The 18,962-nt window shown below is 42.9% G+C and overlaps 1 protein-coding gene across 6 annotated transcripts in view; it reads right to left on the reverse strand.

Moving 5' to 3' along the window:
• The window catches only part of SLC7A7 (solute carrier family 7 member 7), a 30,359-nt gene that overhangs the window by 1,642 nt on the left and 9,755 nt on the right, over nt 1-18,962 (reverse strand). For all 6 annotated transcript variants that reach the window (XM_023538189.1, XM_023538188.1, XM_023538184.1 and 3 more), the window contains 5 exons: nt 3,653-3,778; nt 2,644-2,788; nt 1,029-1,152; nt 740-843; nt 368-464 (listed from right to left, as the gene is read on the reverse strand). In XM_023538189.1, coding sequence (XP_023393957.1) covers nt 368-464; nt 740-843; nt 1,029-1,152; nt 2,644-2,788; nt 3,653-3,778 — 596 coding nt within the window. The remainder of the gene's footprint in view (nt 1-367; nt 465-739; nt 844-1,028; nt 1,153-2,643; nt 2,789-3,652; nt 3,779-18,962) is intronic.

An 18,962-nucleotide genomic window follows, 5' to 3' on the forward strand; every position in this document is an offset into this window, starting at 1 on the left:
GCAACCCTAACCTTAAAAACCCACTTCCAATGCTTTTAGTTAAGTCTTTCCTCATTTACCCTCTGCTCCCCAAGAAGTGATACTTTCCCTAAACACTACATTAGTTGCTACCGTGGCAGTCTTTACAATGTATCCCATGTGTTTTACGCCTTATCCTAGGCCAAAAGAGGTTACCATTCCTTAGAGAAGATAGATTCTCTTGAGAACCGCTGTAGCAGCAGTGCCTTGCCCACAGTGAATATTCCATCAATAGTTTTCCCATTAGAATTTCTTTTAGAGCTTTCAGGAAGCTTAGAACCGTTGCACCTGCTCTTACTAAAGTTTCCCCCACAATCTGGCTTTTAGCCTCATCCTTGGGATCACTTACATTGAAGAGCAAAGCAGGCACTGGTGTAAACCGCTCAACATGAATCATGCAGATGGCATCAGGGAGATGGCCTTCTCTTGAGCCCACAAAGAAAAGCCTATTTTGGGTAAGATGAGAGACTGAAAAACGGACACTGGGTGTGGCCTGGTTCACATGCTACACAGCCCTCCTTGCCTTCCCCTCCAAAAGAGTCTGATTAATACAGGATGGAGTTCAGTTGAGATTAGGAAGAACTAGAGACTGCTAATGGAAACAAGAGCAAAGAGATTGTGAATATCATTGGGGAGCACAATAAATTCTGGGTCCTATAAGTTCTACTTCCCCCTGCCATAATTCTTCACAATACCCTCCAGTAAAAGATGCCATTCATACCTAGAAGCAGCCACAATAGAGGCATTGAGGCCACCAAAGCAGGATAATGCAACAGCCAGTGGAATTGTCCAGTTGAATATTCCAAAAATCTGGTCTGCAAAAGTCTACAGAAAAGAGTCATTCGGGATGGACAAGCAATGCCCCCACAGTCCCACTACTAGGAACCCAACCCTTATTCCACAGCAGGGGTAACAGGAACTTGCAAGCCCAGTAAACCAGTATCCTTTCAAGGACTACCCCTTTTCTAGGACTAAAGAGCTGCAATATACCCAGATTGAAAATCCTTTACCACAGCAACAGCATCACTGGTCAGGATGTCCTTCATGTCTAGCACGGTGTAATAGGCCACATTGGTCAAGATGTAGATGACGGTGACAATGGGCATGGAAATGCCAATGGAGAGGGGCAGATTCCTACAGCCAAGTAGAATAATGGATACATTAGTCCCACAGTCACATCCCCATCTCTCCTTTAATCCTTAGGTTCTGTCACACTTGTGGCATTTCCCCAGTGCCTTTGCTGCCTAGGAAAGTGGCTTAAGTTTTGGACTCTTAAGAATTAAAGATCATCAAGGGGAAGGCATATCACATTGGAGAAAGGGCTATACGAGAAAAAAAAAAAAAAAGGATTAGCAAATAACTATGTCACAATATCATAATAGCACAGGAAGATGGGAAGATTTTTGCTTTTTACATCCAAGGATTCTTTCTCTAAAATTGTAAACATTGAAAAAAAAAATTAAAATGTAAACATTGGAAAATGTGTCTTAAGGTTGAGAAACAGAAGAAATTATGGAGGCGAAATGTGAATCTAACATCTCCAGAGAATAAGATAACCCTTCAGTAAGAGCAGTGTGTGTATCTGAGCAACCAACCTGGGAAATACGAGCACCCCACCCCCTTACTTAGTTTTAAAACTTTGGGTACCATCCTAATCGGTGGCCAAGAGAAAGATGCAAAGACCTCTTAAGGTCCCTCTAGCCCAATAAAGCCACGATCTTTATAAACATTCTTCACAGCAAGACTCGGGGGTAGAAAAAAGGAGAGGGGCAAATATTCTCAAGTTATTCAGCTTTTATCCGATAGGTGGAAGCATCACCCAGGCCTTGGTCCTGCTTCTATTACCTGCTTCCAGAGTTAACACTGGATATGTTACCAAGAGCGTTCTTTGTTTCTCAAAGCCAAAAGGAGTTTATTTAATTTTTTTGGCCGAAGTTTATAAAAACTTCACTCCCTGGCAAATCTTAGTTCCCAGAATCACTAAATTTTAGAGCCAGGAAAGGCTCTAGAGATCATACAATTTACCCCCTCTCTTACAGATAAGGGAACAGACAGATGTTGGAGACTCCCTCCAGGTCATCCAACAAATCGGTGGAAAAACAGGTTCCAGACCCTCTGACTTCCTGTCCAGTGCTCTTCACTCTGCACGAACACAGGGTGATGTAGAGTAACAGTGGTATATGACTGAAACAGGACCACTGTGTCAGTGTGAATTTGAGAAAAAGATAAGAAGGGAAACAAAGAGTTTTCAAGGAGTCTATGACCTTAAGTTCTCTACGTGGGAATAAGGGTGAGTGAAAGGCCTATCAAGAAAAATCTTTTAAAAAGCATACAAAAGCACATGATATGACCTGCCTTAATCAAAGAAGAAATAAATAAAAAATGTGAAAAGGCCTTTTTTTAAAAAAAAAAAAAAATGTTTTAACATAAGAAAGTTCACATCTCAGCTATGTTACTGTGATCACAAACAAGTTACCTTTCTGGGCCTCAAGCCTCCCATCTATTAAAACGGGGCTGATAAAAAATCTGTCTCAGCAGCTGTGGTATGCTGTCTGGAGCACAGCAGCAGCTCAGTAAATGATGGCTGTCACTATCACCATGGAAAGTTGATGGTGAGGTACCTACCTCTCAGGATTCTTGATCTCTTCGGTAACATAGTTGAGGGTATCCCAGCCCGAATAGGAGAACAGAGCTGAGTACAGTGCCAAGGCAATGTCACCCATTGCAAATGATGAACCCTCAAAGGAATTCTCAAAGTGATTTGAAGCTCCTGGAACCCAGAGAATATGGAAAGGCAGAGGGATTAGTAACCTAGCCCCAACCTCAAGGCAATCCAGTGAAGGAGTGAAAGAATTTGACAATAACAGTAGATAAATGGCTTTCAGGTTAAGAGACCTGAAAGAAAAATAATACTGATTGGTGACTGACCACCGTCCAAAGAGCCTTTGATTCCCAAGCAATTTTGGCAGCAAGGATCCTAGTGAAGGGATCAGGAACAGAAGAGCAACATCTACAGTGATGGGCCAAATGCAGGGGATCTAGACAGGAAGGACTCAGGGTGACTTTCTAGGAGTAGAAGGGCTGGAGAACAGGAGTAATGCAGTTCTGTCCTGCCCTGCAAGCTGCCGGATTCCACCCCTTTTCCAACAACAGAGAGAGCAGTTACGGGGTGAGAGAAGGGCAGGGTTCAATATGCCCGGGTCAACAGAGTAGTTGTAGGAGAGGTGTTCAGACCTGGAAAATGGAGAGGAGTGGGTATGAGAAGTTCATTTCTGCCCTTACCCGCTCCAAGGAGAAAACAATCGTGGCCATAGCACTGGGCTTGACTATCTGCAAAAGCCACCTCCCAGGGCATGGCTGTCAGCCCTTTTGCCCTGATCAGCCTCCTCTGGGAATCTGGGAAGCAGCATGCATAGAATTTAAAGGACAGGCTTAGGTTCAGTCTTCCTGAGTACAGATTTCAGCTCTACTACTTACTAGCTAGGGACTTGGGCAAGGTACTTAATTCTGCAGCCTCAGTTTCCTCATCTATAAAATGGAAATAATGGCACCTACCAAATGAGATAATGCACTTAGAGGAGTGTGGCTCATAGAAAATGCTTAACAAATGTCAGCTGCTATTATTATTTCTTACCCTGGCCAAGTCTAACAATGCCTGCGATGATGACGGCGATCAGAGCCAATACTTTAGCATAGGTGAAAATATCTTGTACCATCGTTCCCCACTTGACATAGGCACAGTTAATGAAGGTTAAGAGACCTGAAAGAAAAATAATACTGATTGGTGACTGACTCTACCATCCAGAGGGCCTTAGGCTCCCAAGCAATTTTTCTAGTACCAGTCACTAAAATAGACATTTGTCTAAAGACAGAAATGTTGGACTCAGACCTGCTCCATATAGGAAACCTCTGTCTAGAAGGTCCTCACCATTATCATTAAAAGGCACCTGCTGAACATCTGTGTACACAGCACCACATAGAAACAGACACACACGCACACACCCTCAGCAGGATGACACGAATGGGAAACATAAAACAAAGTGACTGTGGATTTGCTTACATACAAAAGTGCTCACAGCAATGGGAGGCAACTGGTAGCTATAGGAGAACAGTGATGTGTTCCAGCTGTTGGCTCTGAACTGAAAAGTCACGGTTTCTCTCTCCTCTCCATCCCTCTAGCCCCTGATATGGACTCCAGGTCCCAGCACTCTGATGCCGTGACATTACTGTTAGTCTTCAAGAGTCCTGTTTTGACTTACCCAATGTCTGGGCCAACAGGTCAGGACATGTGGCCAAGGATTAGAATGGAGGCCAGACTTCCTGCTACTGCCTGCCAGGACAGCTACTTGTTTTTAATGCTTAGAAAGATTCTCGGAACCAAGGTTCCTATAGGATGGGGACAGGGCATTTATTCTGACTGGCAAAAAGAAGAGATACAAACAAACATTCTTCAAGTTCTTCTACACTGAGGCAGAGGCAATCCCTTTACCTGGATGAGCTTCAGTGAAGTTCATGGATCACCCTTTGAGCCTAACCTATGGCTTCCGCAAGGCCTGAAATTCTTTCTAAAGTGTTATGTAGCTATGTCCAAAGCATATGCATTTTTCTAAGAAAAAGGTCCATCGCTTTTGTCAGATCTCAGAGAAATCCATTACCCCATAAAAAGTTACAGTCCACTTCAGAAGCAGAAATTCAAGTAAGGAAGCCCACACATGCTGCGAGGTTGACCAATAGCCCCAGGATGTCGCAAGGAAGAAAGTCAAAAGAAACAATTCTGAAACTCAGAAGAATGTTCCTCTGAACAATCCCCCATCAATCTTTAAACAGGCAGGCAGGCATGCACATTCACCGCACCTTCCCCACTGTGGCAGACTGAATTGCTTCACTGCTCCCTCCTTCCTAGCTCAGCAACTGGAGCATGAGAAGGATGGCTTTACAGCCTTTCTCCAAAGAGTTCCAAGGGCAAGGTCAGAATCAGTCTGCCTTATCAGTGGAGAAAGTGAGGCCCAGTGCTGGGCTTGCCGCTTCAGGCCACCAACACAGGAAGTACTCCCTGTCTCAGTTCTTGCAGTAGCGTGTCCCTCAGTGTCCCTAGTCCTCCTGTTTTGTTGTGCCCTGGCCTCAGCACACTCTGATCAAAGGCTACTTCATCCCAAGAAGCAAGAAAGACCAGCCTCTCAGAATAGCTGTCCTTTCTTCTGTCTCTACCTCCTCATCCCTTATACCCTTCCTATTCTGCTCGCTGACCAAATTCTCTACTGCTCTTTCCAGAAAAGGGATATTCCTGTCCCATATGAACACTTACTTTTCTGCCCAATAAACAAGACAATAAACAACCAAATCTTATCACAGGGCTGGCCAGATATGCACCCATAACTCTAGGCCACCCCTGTGCTAAGTTAATAATTAAAGATACAAGTATACAGTCTGCACAAGTATCCAACACAATGATCAAAGTGCCTGTATCTTACCCTCCACAAATCTCTCAAATCTGTTGATCCTCCTTAGCCAGTCACCCATCCTTTACTCCCTACTGGACTTCTGCCTTCAGACATCTGGTAGCCTTTATGTCCCTTCTCTCTCTCCTGTAACCCTTACCCCTGGAGCTCTGCTGCTGGCTTATAAATAGAAGTGGAGCTAGGTTTCCAATTAAAAACACAGGGACAACTGATGCTGCCTTAGTCACAAGGGAATGGGATCCCCTAATTTTAAAGTTCATGGTTAGCCCTTAGAGCGCAACACCAAACGAGAACAGGCTAAACGGACTAGTTCTGGTTCAGAGTCAGTCTGCAGCTGCGTGCCACAAGGTTCTGTTCTCAGCTCTATCCAGGGATGTAGGCACAGAAAAGTCAGCTCATCGTCCTTTATTACGACAAACTGTGAAAAGAAAATACATGGATTTGTTTACATTTTAATCCCTATTGCAGGAGTGGGGAGAGAGGAAGTAGATAGGGTAAAAGGAATCAAATATGTGGTAATAGAAAGAAATCTAACCATGGGAAGTGAACACACAATGTAACATATATATGTCTTACTGTTAAATTGTACACCTGAAACTTACTAGATTTTGTTAACCAATGTCACCATAAAAAATAAATAAATGAATAATCCCTATTGCTTCTGTACTCTATTCCCATATCCATCCATTTGTATATCTCCTTTTACCCACCAGTTCCCCCCGACCCCCAAGCCTGAACCTTATTTCTCAGCCACTGTCCCACCATCTTGCCCTGATCTGCCCTCTGTATTGAATGAAGTTTGAATGAAGAAGGGAATCCTATGGAAAGAAACCAGGAAGCAGAGAAACTGCCTGAAGAGAGCTGGCCCTCACCTTCCTCAAAACCCAGCTTCCCCCAGGGCCTCTTGGTCATGGAACAGGAAATGGGTATGGCAGGCAGTAGTGCTGACTGGGCTCTTTGTCCCACCCCCAGAGGATACAGCTGACCAGAGGTCCCAGAGCCCAGCCAAGTACAATGCTCCTGAAGTGGAGCCCAACCTCCTGCTTTAGAGGCAGGGAAAGGGGAGACCATGGGGTTAGAATGTAGAGGCAAATGCAAGTTAACCTCAAGGACAGAGATGGCCTACCTTTCTACCTCTAGGTGCATTTCTGTCTCCACCCAACACACTGCGCCAAGTCCACAGGAAGATGGCCTGAAAGCATTGAAATCACCTTGGACCCTTGACTCAGGTGCAGCTCCATTCCTGCCCTTACCCTTGCTCTGGAGAAAGGAGAAGCAAAAAAATCACTATAATCATCTAAAGAGATGCTCCTGGGTGGATAATCAAACCCAGCCTACATGGACTTCCCTGGAGTAGGAGGCTAAGGCCCAGCATCAACTCTGGAACTAAAAACCAGGAAAGCACCACCTAGGTTGATCTAGAACAGAACAAAGCTTGCAGGTCCACTCAGGATCAGATGCCCAGATTTATTTAGATGCCCAAATTAACCTATTTCCTATTTAGAAAAAAAAAAAGCGTAGCTTGCTGCCAGCATTAATTTATTTTTACATAAACAAGCTCTTTGAGGCTGAAGTAAATCTGACTTGTTTTCAATGTGAAAATAAAATATAAAAACTGTTCTTGGAGTTATTTCTAAACGAAACTTGTCTCTAATCCGAATGTAACAGAATTGTATGTGACAATCAGTATTCAATAATTTTTTGTGTGCGGTAAATTTCAAAGCACGGAACAACACAAAGTGGAACATCATATTCCACACACAATATTGCGGCAAACTTTAGGAGTAAAGTTAGGACTGTAATCCGCAAGTGTTCTCAGGGCAAACAAGAAAGGGGTTAAGTGAACAAGTCAAACACAAAAGAGTACATATCCTTTACATCTATTTACAAAAAAACAACAACAACAACAACAGGCAAAACTAATCTACGCTACTAGAAGTCAGAACAGTGATTTCCCTTCATGTGTGCTTGGGAGGTGGGGTGGAGTTGTTATGACTGGGTGGAACACAGGAGAGGTTCGGGGGGCTGGTTTCTTAATGTAGCTGCTGGTTACACATGTGTGTTCAATTCAAGAAAATTCATCAAGCCATACACCGATGTGCACTGTTCCTTTGATATATTACACTTGAAAAAAAAATAAAATTGAACAAAAAATGAGGTTAACTTAGAATAGCTTATTTTCAGAGAATCCATAGAGGTTATTAGAGATTCTCCTCTCTTCTCATACTTTGCTAACCAGCTTTAACAGATTAGCCTAGAATTTAGGCAAGAATCAACTTCAAATTATCAATGCAGAATGCTCAGAATCTACTTCTTTCTCTTTCTTGGAAAGAAAATTATCACAGGTTATCTCCTGTAGTGGGCAGAACAATAGCCATGGGAGGCAGTAGAATCAGTGTCAGAATAATGTGATGTAAGAAAGACTTGACTCACGACTGCTGGCTTTGAAGATGAAAGGGGACGACCATGAGCTAAGGAATGGGCAGCCTCTAGAAGCTACAAAAGGCAAGAAAATGGATTCTCCCCCAGAGCCTCCAGAAAGGAACATGGCACTGCTGACAGCTTGATTTCGGCCCAGTGAGACCCATTTCAGACTTCCAACCTACAAAACAGTTAGATAATAAATTCGTGTTGTTTAAACCACTAAATTGGTATACATTTGTTACAGCAGCAATAGGAAACTTAATACATCACTCAACAGCTTCTTTTTCACACCCTTCCTGTTCTCTAAGGTCCTGGGAATGCCTGGTGGTGTTCTGTCATCTCAACTAATTATAAATTCTTTCCATTTGTCTGCAAGTGGGTAGTTAAGAACATTAAAACATTTAAAGCAATGATATGCATTATTACTATCTCCTTAACTCTCTTGGTCTTGCTTTTTCTGTTGGCCTAAATCTGTTGTCTTGTTAGTTTTTTTTATTGAACCCTTTCTAGGTTAGCAATCCTCTGCTAGGTAAAATTAGAAGAAACATGGGACTGTGGCCTTCTTCTTTCTTGCCACCATCTATTATCATAGAACTACCTGCCATGCCCTTGCTGTGCTCTCTCTGAATATTCCTCTCAGAGCCTTTTATTGTCCTCGGTCACTTCTTCAGATCTTACTTTATGCTGGGCATTAATCTTCAAGACAATCTTCTTGCAGTTCTGGGCCACCCCTGTATTTAGTCTTGGTTACATCACTTCTCACCATCTCTTATGTATCTTGTTTCTAAAAATCTAAGCTCCTCAAAAAGCAATGTGTTCAATCACATTGGTTTCTTTAGATGGCTCTCCTTTTCTTCCTAAATAAGATAATTTTCAACTATGGTATCGGAATTTCATTTTGAAGAAGCTCCTGGGGTATTTTTTGTGTTTTTTTTTTTTATTTTTCGTTTTTTGTTTTTTAATGCCCGGTTAGGAGATAATGCTTTGCCCTAAAATTTAGAATGTATTTCAGAGAAAGCCCAGCATTTCTTTTTCTGGGTAGTACAAACTCTGAGCAAGCACAGTCATTTCCATACTTCCACATTCCCCCTGGTTATGTAAAATAATAGTAATAATTAATAAGTTCTAATCCTTTTGATATTCATATTGAAGCCTTTACAGGTAAATGATATGATGTCTTGGATTTGCTTTAAGTAACCTCGTGGTGGGGAAAGGGGGTATTTGGATGATAGATAAAACAATATTGATAATCATTCATGAACCCTGGGAGTTCATCATATATTCACTCTACTTTTGGATATGTTTGAAATTTTCCATAATAAACCGGGTTTTGTTTTGTTTCTTTTTAATTTATAGAGGTACTCCTAACAGAATGCAACTTTAGCAAAAGATGCTCAGATTGTTGAGGCTTCCATCACTACCATATTTTCCCTTTTGTACAAACTTTATAACTTTTATTAGGAAAGCAAAGTAGTCTCCCTCTGATCTGATGGTGTGCAGTCTATGCCCACAATTACATCATTCCTATTTCTTTTAGCTTTAATCCTCATTCTCTTAACCATGCTTATTTTCTTAGGATGAGGATATACATACTTCTATGCACTATTACTATGGGAGACCTTAAGGAAAATTCCCTAAACGGATCCTGAGAGCCTCTGAGATCACCATGTAATAATTCTTCTTCCCAAGGTAAGTAGATGAGGTTAACAGAGGTTGGTGTCCTTGTGCCCTAAGAGGTGGGCCACATATCTGTAACTTCTGTTTAGCTATAAGAAAAAACCCGCCTGCAGGCAGAGCTGGAAGCAATTCTAGGTGGTACTGTCCTTTACATTCATTGGGGAAGTAAAATTCTTTGACAGGGCTCTGTATCTTGAGGTACTGAAATTTCCCTCTCACGTCAGTCAAAGGAATCAAAACATGACCACCTTGCCCAGAGGATGCAGCTATCCCTTATTATAGCAGGTCCTCATTCAAGTAGACCTCTCTCTAATATACTACATCAGTCTTAGCTCTTCTAGAAAACCCACCACTTTTGAACAAAGTATACTCTTGCATGCCATTTTCTAATCAAGTATAAAACTGTTTCCTCCTTTAGTAAAAGTAAAAACAAATATGTTTATTAGCCTTAAATGTTTATAGATGAGTCCAAAAGCGTCATTCCCAATCTTCTATCCTATTTTTCCCAAGTGCATTACTGAACAAGTTTTCCACCTTTATCTTTCTATATAATACCTTAGCCTCCAAAAATACCCAGATTTTTACTTGTATCTGTCCATTTTTCTCCTTTCCTCTAAAATTTCAGTTTAAAGCCTTATTAAATATATCTCTCCCACTCTCTATGAAATCTGTTCTGTACTTTGCCAGAGTCTATCTTTCTGGTATCTTAGGATTTATAGTCAGGCGCTCTGTTCTCTGTTCTTTTTTCCTTCACATATACAGCCTTCAATTGACAGAGGGATGAAAATTCCACCTGCCACTCAGTTCACTATCTTGAACTTCAAAGTCACCAGTGACACATCTCAGGTGTCTTCTGACTGGTGATATCATTCATCCCTTAAGAGGCAGAAGGACAGCAGTCTGTGGGCTTAATTGAAATAAACAAGCTCTTCATCATGTGCTTAAGGAAAACCACACGTCTCTGCATTAGTCTGGTCTACATGTAGTCAGAGTCACGTTGCTTGGGGGTAGCCAAGCCCCTTCACTGATATGCTTGAGCCTGTTAATACCCACATGTCTCTCTCCAGAACACTCTACCACTGTTTCCTCAGAAGAATCTGATTTAAGTTCTCTGAAAAGCCTCAGATCTGTTACCTAAGCCAGACACTTCAAGTTTTTCCTCCTTTTCTCTACTGCGTGTTTTGTTTGTATTGTCTAATGCTGGTTTAGGATACTCACTACACCTTAAAAAATCACTTTTTCTTCCTGGCTTCCTGCAGATGATCCTCAAAGTCTTTTACCTTTTAAGGCTAGAGAACCATTTTGCTTACTCAGGAATCATGGGTGAAAGCATCTAACGAGAAGACACAGCAAGCATAAACCCTATGGGTCACTGGATCAAATTCTTCCTACTTTGCCTCCTGGAACTCAGTCAGCACTTTGGTGGCCATGGCCCCGAACCATGCTGAGGAGGCAAGCAAGCAATCTTCACCTGCAGGCTCTTATATGAAACTACTCTATCTGCTTCCTTCTCAAAGCTGGCTAGTCCTTGTGAGTTGGATCCTTCCTGGTTTCCTCAGCTAGATCCAGTTCAGGTCCTCAGAAATAGGACCCCAAGCCTGAGTGCACATCAGATTCACCTAAGGAAGGTTAATATGCAGCTTTCAGGTTCCACCCCATGAGTTCTGATGCAGAGGGTCTGTGATAGGGCTTTCCCAGGGGAGTCTGATGATCTGCCTGCTTTGGGCGTGTTACCTTAGGAAATCACATGCAGAACAACACTAAACCCTTCACTTAACTCAGCACCTTCTCCATCCTGGCTGCACACTGGCCTCACCTGACAAGCTTTAACAAAGTCCAGAGCTCAGGCTCCAAGCAGGCCAAGGAGGTTAGAAACCGGGGTAGAACCTAGGCATCAGCACGTTCTCAAAGCTCCCAGGTGATCCTAAAGCATGGTGACAATTAAGAAGCTCTCTTCCCAAGGCCCCCATCATTTCCCCTCAGCAGCAACTTTCTGCTTCAATTTACATTCTCCAAGCCAGTTCTCATTTTTCTACCCAGTGGTACAGACATATTTGGTTAGAGGAAAGGGAAGGAGGGGAAGAGGCCATGAGTATTTTTTTTAAACCCCAATTCCAATATTCAGCCAGGGTTGGGACCCACTGTCGATAGGTTCCTTCCTTGACCTCTTCTAGGCTATCCCCTTAGTAGTCTCTTCTGAGGCAGAGGGAAAGAGAACAGAAAAAGAAAGAGACAGGGAGTGAACCTCCGAAGAGCCTTGAGAATCAAACCAGCACAGAGCTCTACCCTCATCACTGCTGGTGAAGAGTTTGTTCCAAAGTTCACACTGACCCCATACCAGAAAGAACCCAAGGCTCTGACTTCAGCCTGTTTGTTGCTGTGAATGTGGAACATGAAATGAAAGCTTCCCCCACCCCTAACTTAAAGTGGCTCTTGAAAAAACCCTCTGGGAGAGATAATTAGCTTCCAAGTATGAAGTTCAAAGGGTAAAAATCAGTTGGGGGCCCAGCATCTGGCTGTTCTACCTCATTAGCCACAAGTACATGAAGTCAGTTGTTCTGGTATCAAGAGAAGCTGCATGGGACACGTGGCCACAGCTCTCAGACAAACACACAGAGATCCGAAGTCCTTTTCACTCCACAAGCAGCTTTAGCAGACTCAGGATGAGCTGTGTGTCCTCCCCTCTGCCCAGTTCCCATAGAGGCCCTCAGCACCCCACCACCCCACAGAAAGCCAAAAGCACGCAGTGCCCTTCTCGGCCAAGCTGAATCTAGAACCATGTCTTCTGTTCATTCACCCAGCTGACCCTTACTGAAGCACCTACTACATGCAAGTCACTAAGGTCAAGTGTCAGAGACACAAAGACTACAGTAGACTCTTCACAGGGGCCCTGAATATGTGTTGCTGGCTGACCAATACAGTAGGCAGACTGAAGATACATTTTAATAGGAGGTTAAAAGTCCTGTTAATGAAAAGCAAAAAACTAGACCAAAAAAACTATGTCACAGGGTGGACAAATGTAGGCAAGACAAGGCAGGAGCAGAACCTCACGAGACTGCTAACAGTGGGCCAAAGCATGTCAGCTCTGAAGAAAGAGCAGCTGGAAAGCTGGACTACTGGATACCTAGCTCTGATTCTGCCAAGAGAAAAGTTCCACCTCTCCTGCAAAGAGGAAAAAGAGTCTCAGCCCTCCTTTCTGATCTCAGAGCTACTATAAAATTAAAAGTAAATGTCTTATCTTTATCTTACAATTGAGAAAACTGAGGTCACTCAGGCCAGGGGCCAGCTCCAAAGCTTGTATACATTCCACCACTTCCTGTGCCTCCCTATTTAAATTCAAGGATTGTGAGACTGGGAATGAGATTATCTCCCCTGGGGTAATGGGGTTTCTGGCTGCAGAGAACTGGAGCAAGCTCAAAGAACTCTTTAAAAAAGAAGAAGAAGAAGAAGAAGAATCAGCCTCCGTATAGGCCATCTGCAAACTTCTCTGGTTAGGAAAAGTAACCATTTACAGTACCCCGGACAGAATAGCAAGGTTCCTTCCGAACTCAGAACTAATGCATCTATCCATCTATCCATCCATCCATCCAACAAACATGCATTGAGCACCCACTGTGCTCCAGGCCCTGTACGGGCTCTGTGATTAAGACCAAGTCCCCAGCCTTCACAGAAAAGTGAACATGGACAACCACAAGAAAGAAAGTATGAAGTTCACTGAGAGACAACCCATCCAGGCTGGGGCAGTGAAGGGGTTGCAGGTGGGCACCAGGACCACTGTTATCTGGACTGAGTGTACAGAAGCTGGTGCTGGGGTTGAGGGAAAAGAAGAAGAATTCCTGGCAGAGAGGGCAACATGTGATTACCTTGACAATGAAATCAGCAGTGAGTGAAATCACCTACATGTACAAAAAATTTTAGCTAAGCAATAATCGGTAAAAGACTTCAAGGTCTATTAGCAATGCTAGCCTATCTAAGGCTGTAGTTCATTGGTAGTTCTAAAGGAAGATTATGCCTATAAAGGGACAGCAAGCCACTCTGACGGGAACAGAATCCATATTTGCTCTCTTGAAATTGTCACCATTTAAATAAAAAGGACAAAGTACAAATCAGTAGTTGATAGATGATCACGGGGATGGGGAGCATGGCATAGGGAATGTAGTTAGCATATTGGCTAGGTGGAAAACCAGAAGAGAGAAGGGGCAATTAGGGCGATCATTTTACAAACTATATAAATGTCTAACCAATGTATTGTATACTGGAAAGAAATGGAAAATAAACAAACAAACAAACAAATAAATAAAGGATGAAAGTACGACAGAAATATAGTTCATGCCTCTATGAGGTAGCCAGCCTATTATACAGATGAGCAAACTGAGGTTTATAAATTTAACCGACCTGATTCCATGCTCTTAACCATCATGCATTGCTGTCCCCAAAGGGATGATGGAATCTTCTTCTCTGTTCAGGAGAGAGTTGATGACTCAGGGCACCCAAGCATCCGGCTTTGGAGAAGACCTTATTGTAGGGTGATAATATTTCAACCAACTTCTCCAGAAATATGCCCCCAAACCAACCGAAGGCAGGTTTAAGTCTTTCCCATAAACTCTTACTTCAATCTTGGTCCCTCCCTCTAATAACTACCCTTCTTGCCTTCAGAGTCAATGTTTCAAAAAGTACATCTACATTCCCTCCCCTTCCCTTGTCTGACGCCACTCCACCACTCCACTGAAAAGACTGACAGCGTTTCCCTTGATCTCCTAATTGCCAATTCCGAGTGATGTTTCATTCATATCTTACTTAACAATTCCTCCAGACAGGCTACCCTTGGGTATACAGCCCCTCCTCTGGGCTCCCACATCCTCATACTTAACCACACTGCATTAATTCTAATGCCGTTTACATAACTGTCTCTCCCATCAGCTGTGAGCTACAAGAGGGTAGACTGAGTAACAGTCATCTTTGTATCCCCAGCACCGAGCCCTGAACTAGGCACATAGTAGACACTCAAATTTCACTGGATGAATAAACTCTGAAATCTGACTCCACCCACAATGCCCTGAGATTACAATGCCTCTTCAAAATCACCAACGACATCCGTGTTGATAAATCCAAGCAACTCCACTCCTTATTGAGCTTGACCACTTAGCAAATTGGACACTGTTGCTCTCCTCAAATTGCTCTCTTCCACATACCATCTCCCATTTCCTGCCTATCTCTCTAGGTGCTTCGTCTCCACCTTTTTGCAGAATATCTATCCCTCAATAGTGGTATTACTCAGAATGCTGTCTTAAGCTCTTTTCTCCTCCCTTTCTACATCTTGTCCCAAGATCATCTCATCTGCTACTGAGATTTCAATTACCATGTACACACTGATGATTCCCAAAAGTATATCATTAGCCCAACTCTCATGATTCCAGATACATATGAATATCCAACCACCTACTTACTGGACATCACCAGGCACAAACTCAACCTATCTATCAATTTCTCTCAAACCTACTCCTTTAGAATTCTCCCTATAAGAAACTGGCCTCACCAACCACCCAGTTGCCTGCGTCAGAAATCTGGGCATCTTATCATAATCAAAAACTTCTACCCTAATCTAATCAGCATCCAAGTCTTAACCAGTCTCCTCTTCCCCAAAACATGACTCTAGTCCAAGCCACCATCATCACTCATTAGGATCATGGCAACAGCTTTGTAACTGGTCTCCCTACTTTCAGTCCTACAAACCAAAGCCAAAGTAATTTTTCTAAAAATCCACAAATTCTAAAATCTAAATCACATATGTCACTCTCCTGCTTCAAAAACCTGAAGTTTTTTCATTGCCTTAGGCGAAATCTACCAAACTCCTAAATATAGTTCTTGCAATAGATTGTATTTTCCAAAGATATCTCTACAATATCTCCCATCCCACATGCTTTTCATACAATGTGACTCTGACGCTCCATCAAGAGGTAAAGTCTGTGCCTCTTGAAACTGGATGGTCTTCTGTGACTGTTTCTACCTCTAGAATATAGCAGGAGTGACACATGTGACTTCAGAAGCTAGGTCATAAAAGGCAATGCAGCTTCCTCTTGCTTTGCTGGGACACTCATTCTTGAAGCCTTCAGCTGCTAAGTAAACAGTCTGATTGCTCTGCGGCTGCCATTATGTGAGGAAGTTCAATATAGCCCATATGGAAAGACCACATGGAAAGGCCCTGACTGGAAAAAAAATAAAGATGCCCAGCTAGTCCCCATCTTCTTCAGCAACCCCCCTGTTCCAACTCCTGCCACTATACCATCTGAATATCATCACGAGACCCGGAGCCAGAACTGCCCCACTTTAGGTGATTTGTTTCATAACAATAATAACAAAGAGTTTATAAAGCCCTGAAAAACCTATCCTACGACCTCCATCAACCTCTGCAAGTCAACTCTCAACATTGCTTACCTTAAACTCAATACTGTAGTCCACCCCGAACTTCTTTCAGTGTCTTAAAGATGTCCTTTCTTGTCATCAAGCTTTCGTACATTCTGTTCTTGCTACCTGAGATGCTCCTCTTCCCTCTCTACTCTTGGTTAATTCTTCTTCACCATTCAAGTGTCACCTTAAACCTCCTTACAAAGAATTTCTAAACTCCTAGGCAAGTTCAGGTCTCTTCTTGTGGTTCCCTGTGCCTCACAAATCACAACACTCATCATAATCCATGGTAATCTTGTGTTGGGTTGCCCATGTTAGACCTGCCACCGGTATGTGCGCACACATGCGTGAGCACACACAAACATAACACATGCACACACATGTGTACACACCCAATGAGAGTTCCATAAAGACAATGACTGGCACTGGGAAAGTGGCATGTGTTTCATGAATATTTGTTGAATTCTCAGTCTCCAACCCTATCTCTTTCCTGATCTCCAATGGGCACATCCACCTACTACCCTACAAATAAATTTCAAATTCAACATGATTCCATCCTCCCCTACTTGTAAATGATGTTGCTACTTACCAGTTGCTCAAACCAGAAACCTCTTCTCTTCATTCAAGGAATATTTATCGAATTTCTCTCTTTGTTTCTCTGCTGGAGACACAGTGGATCATAAGACAGGCTTGGTCCCTGTGGCACAGAACTTACAGGCTGCTGGACATTTTCCTTGTCACCTACCTCTTTCCTATACCACACATCTCATTAAGTGTCATTGGTTGTATCGATTATACCTTCTAAATCACTCTCCTATCTGTCCTTTTCTGGAGACACCATCTCCTAAATAAGCTACATCCGCACTGCCACTGCCATAGTTCGAGCTTTTGTCATTTCCTGCCTAGATTGCTACAAAAGCTTCCTAATTGGTGTCTCTGCCTCCAGCCTTGCTCTTATGTCCCCTGCTTAAAACTCTTCAATGGCTCCTCATATGCTTTAAAATAAACTCTAAATCCCCTAGGTTTGCCTCATGTTCTAGCCACAACCTTCCTTTGTCCCCTCACATCCCACAATTCCCCACACACTCCACACCCTATACTTTTTCTCACCTTTGTGCTTTTACATTGCCTTTCCCTGTGCCTAAAACGTTCTTGCCCCCTACTTCATTTAACTGATATTTACTGAGTTCCTAGCACACAACACACACTGTTCTAGGTGCCAGAGATTCAGCAGTGAGCAAAACAAAGTCCCTACTCTCATGATGTTTACACTCAAGAGAGAAAAACAGACAATAAACAAGTAAATAGTTAATGTCAGGTGGTGATGAGTTCTATTTTTTTAAAAAAGGTGGGAAACTGAGAGTCACCATTTTAAATAGGATAGGTCTCTGGTAAGGTAATACTTGTGCAAAGATAGGAACAGAGTGAGGTAATAAGCTCTGAACCACCTAGGGAAAGAGCCTTCCCAGCAGAAGGAACAATAATCATTCTAATTCTCTGCCCCACAAGCAATGTCTCAATTGCAAAACCCCTAAAACAGGAACAAGCAAGGCAAACTGGAGGAAAAGCAAGACAAGCAGTACAGCCAGAGCAGAGAGAGGGTGAAAGGTCTGAGATGAGTGAAAGAAGTCAGATAAAGTAGGCCTCGCAGGCCATGCTAAGTGGGTACTTCACCCTACCCCCTGACTCCTTTGCATCCTTCAGTGTCAAGTGCAGAAATAATCTCCTGAATAAGTCGCACTCCACCCACTCCCAGCACTTAACCATACACAGTATGTTTAACTGACTATTTTTGCCCATTTCCACTACACCATAGTTCTCTTCAGCAGGGGCTCTACCATTTAGCTCCATGTTATACAGAACCACCATATTCAGCAAATTGTCAAAACATTCTTCCTTTCTTTCATCCCATACCCCACAAGCGATTCCCTGTTACTAGATTGGTTTCCCAGTGACGCCGGTACTAGGAAGCAGGTGCCTTGAGAATGAACACATGCCTTCTGGTCATTAGAAATTATACATGTACACTCATTATTGTACATTAATAAACATTACCATTTATACAACAGCCTCTTTTTTAGGTGAGAATCAGTTGGTGAGAAAAAGATCAACTTTGGGTCATGATGACCGAGGGAAGGCGCTGCTCATGGAAGGGTCTCATGAGCAGCCCAGCAGAAGCCCCAGATGTCTCTTCTGACTCATCACTCAGCCCGCCTTCCCTACTTCAGATGGAGGCTCTATCACCTCCCATCTGTCCAAGTTGAATCCTTAGCATCACCACTGAGAGCTCCCACAAACCCCCACATCCAGAAGTCCTAGAAATTCCATCTTATACTACTGCTGTATCTACTCCCTCATCTCCCTTCCAAAAGTCCTGCCCACACTTCATGTGGACTCAGGTTTCAGCTCCCTAAACTGGTCTCCCTACCTTCTGCCTCTTTCCAAAACACTCTCAACATGCCCACCAGAGTTCTTCCAAGCAAATCTGATTTTACTTCCCCACTTAAAATCGATAGCTCCCCCTTACTTTCAAGATAAAGTCTAACCTGTAAGGGACCATATAAAACCCTCCCTAAGCTGGCCTTGGGCTATATTTCCAATCTCTGCCTCTGCCCTATCTCCTACTCCACATTCCAGTCCTACCAACTACCTGCAATTCTCTGAACAGTCTGTACCTTTTGGCACCTCCACACCTCTTTCCATGCTGTTATCCCTGCGAAAAATGTCTTAGGGGACATTTTTTTCAAAATTCAGTTCAAACATTGTGTTCTCTGTAACATCTTCCTAAGCTCTCCTCCCCACAAGAAGAAAGTTGTCCCACTTGCTCCTATGGTGCCCCTGCCACCACACCTATTATATTGCATGACAATTATTTGTTAACATGTCTGTCTCCCTCCTGGACTACTTGGTTTTCTCCTTAAGGGTTATGATTAGATAGGAATATTACTGCATAGGTTGTATCTGGACAGAATGTCCTCA

The sequence above is a fragment of the Pteropus vampyrus genome, unplaced genomic scaffold (genome assembly GCF_000151845.1).
Source record: "Pteropus vampyrus isolate Shadow unplaced genomic scaffold, Pvam_2.0 Scaffold213, whole genome shotgun sequence".
Taxonomy (NCBI): domain Eukaryota; kingdom Metazoa; phylum Chordata; class Mammalia; order Chiroptera; family Pteropodidae; genus Pteropus; species Pteropus vampyrus.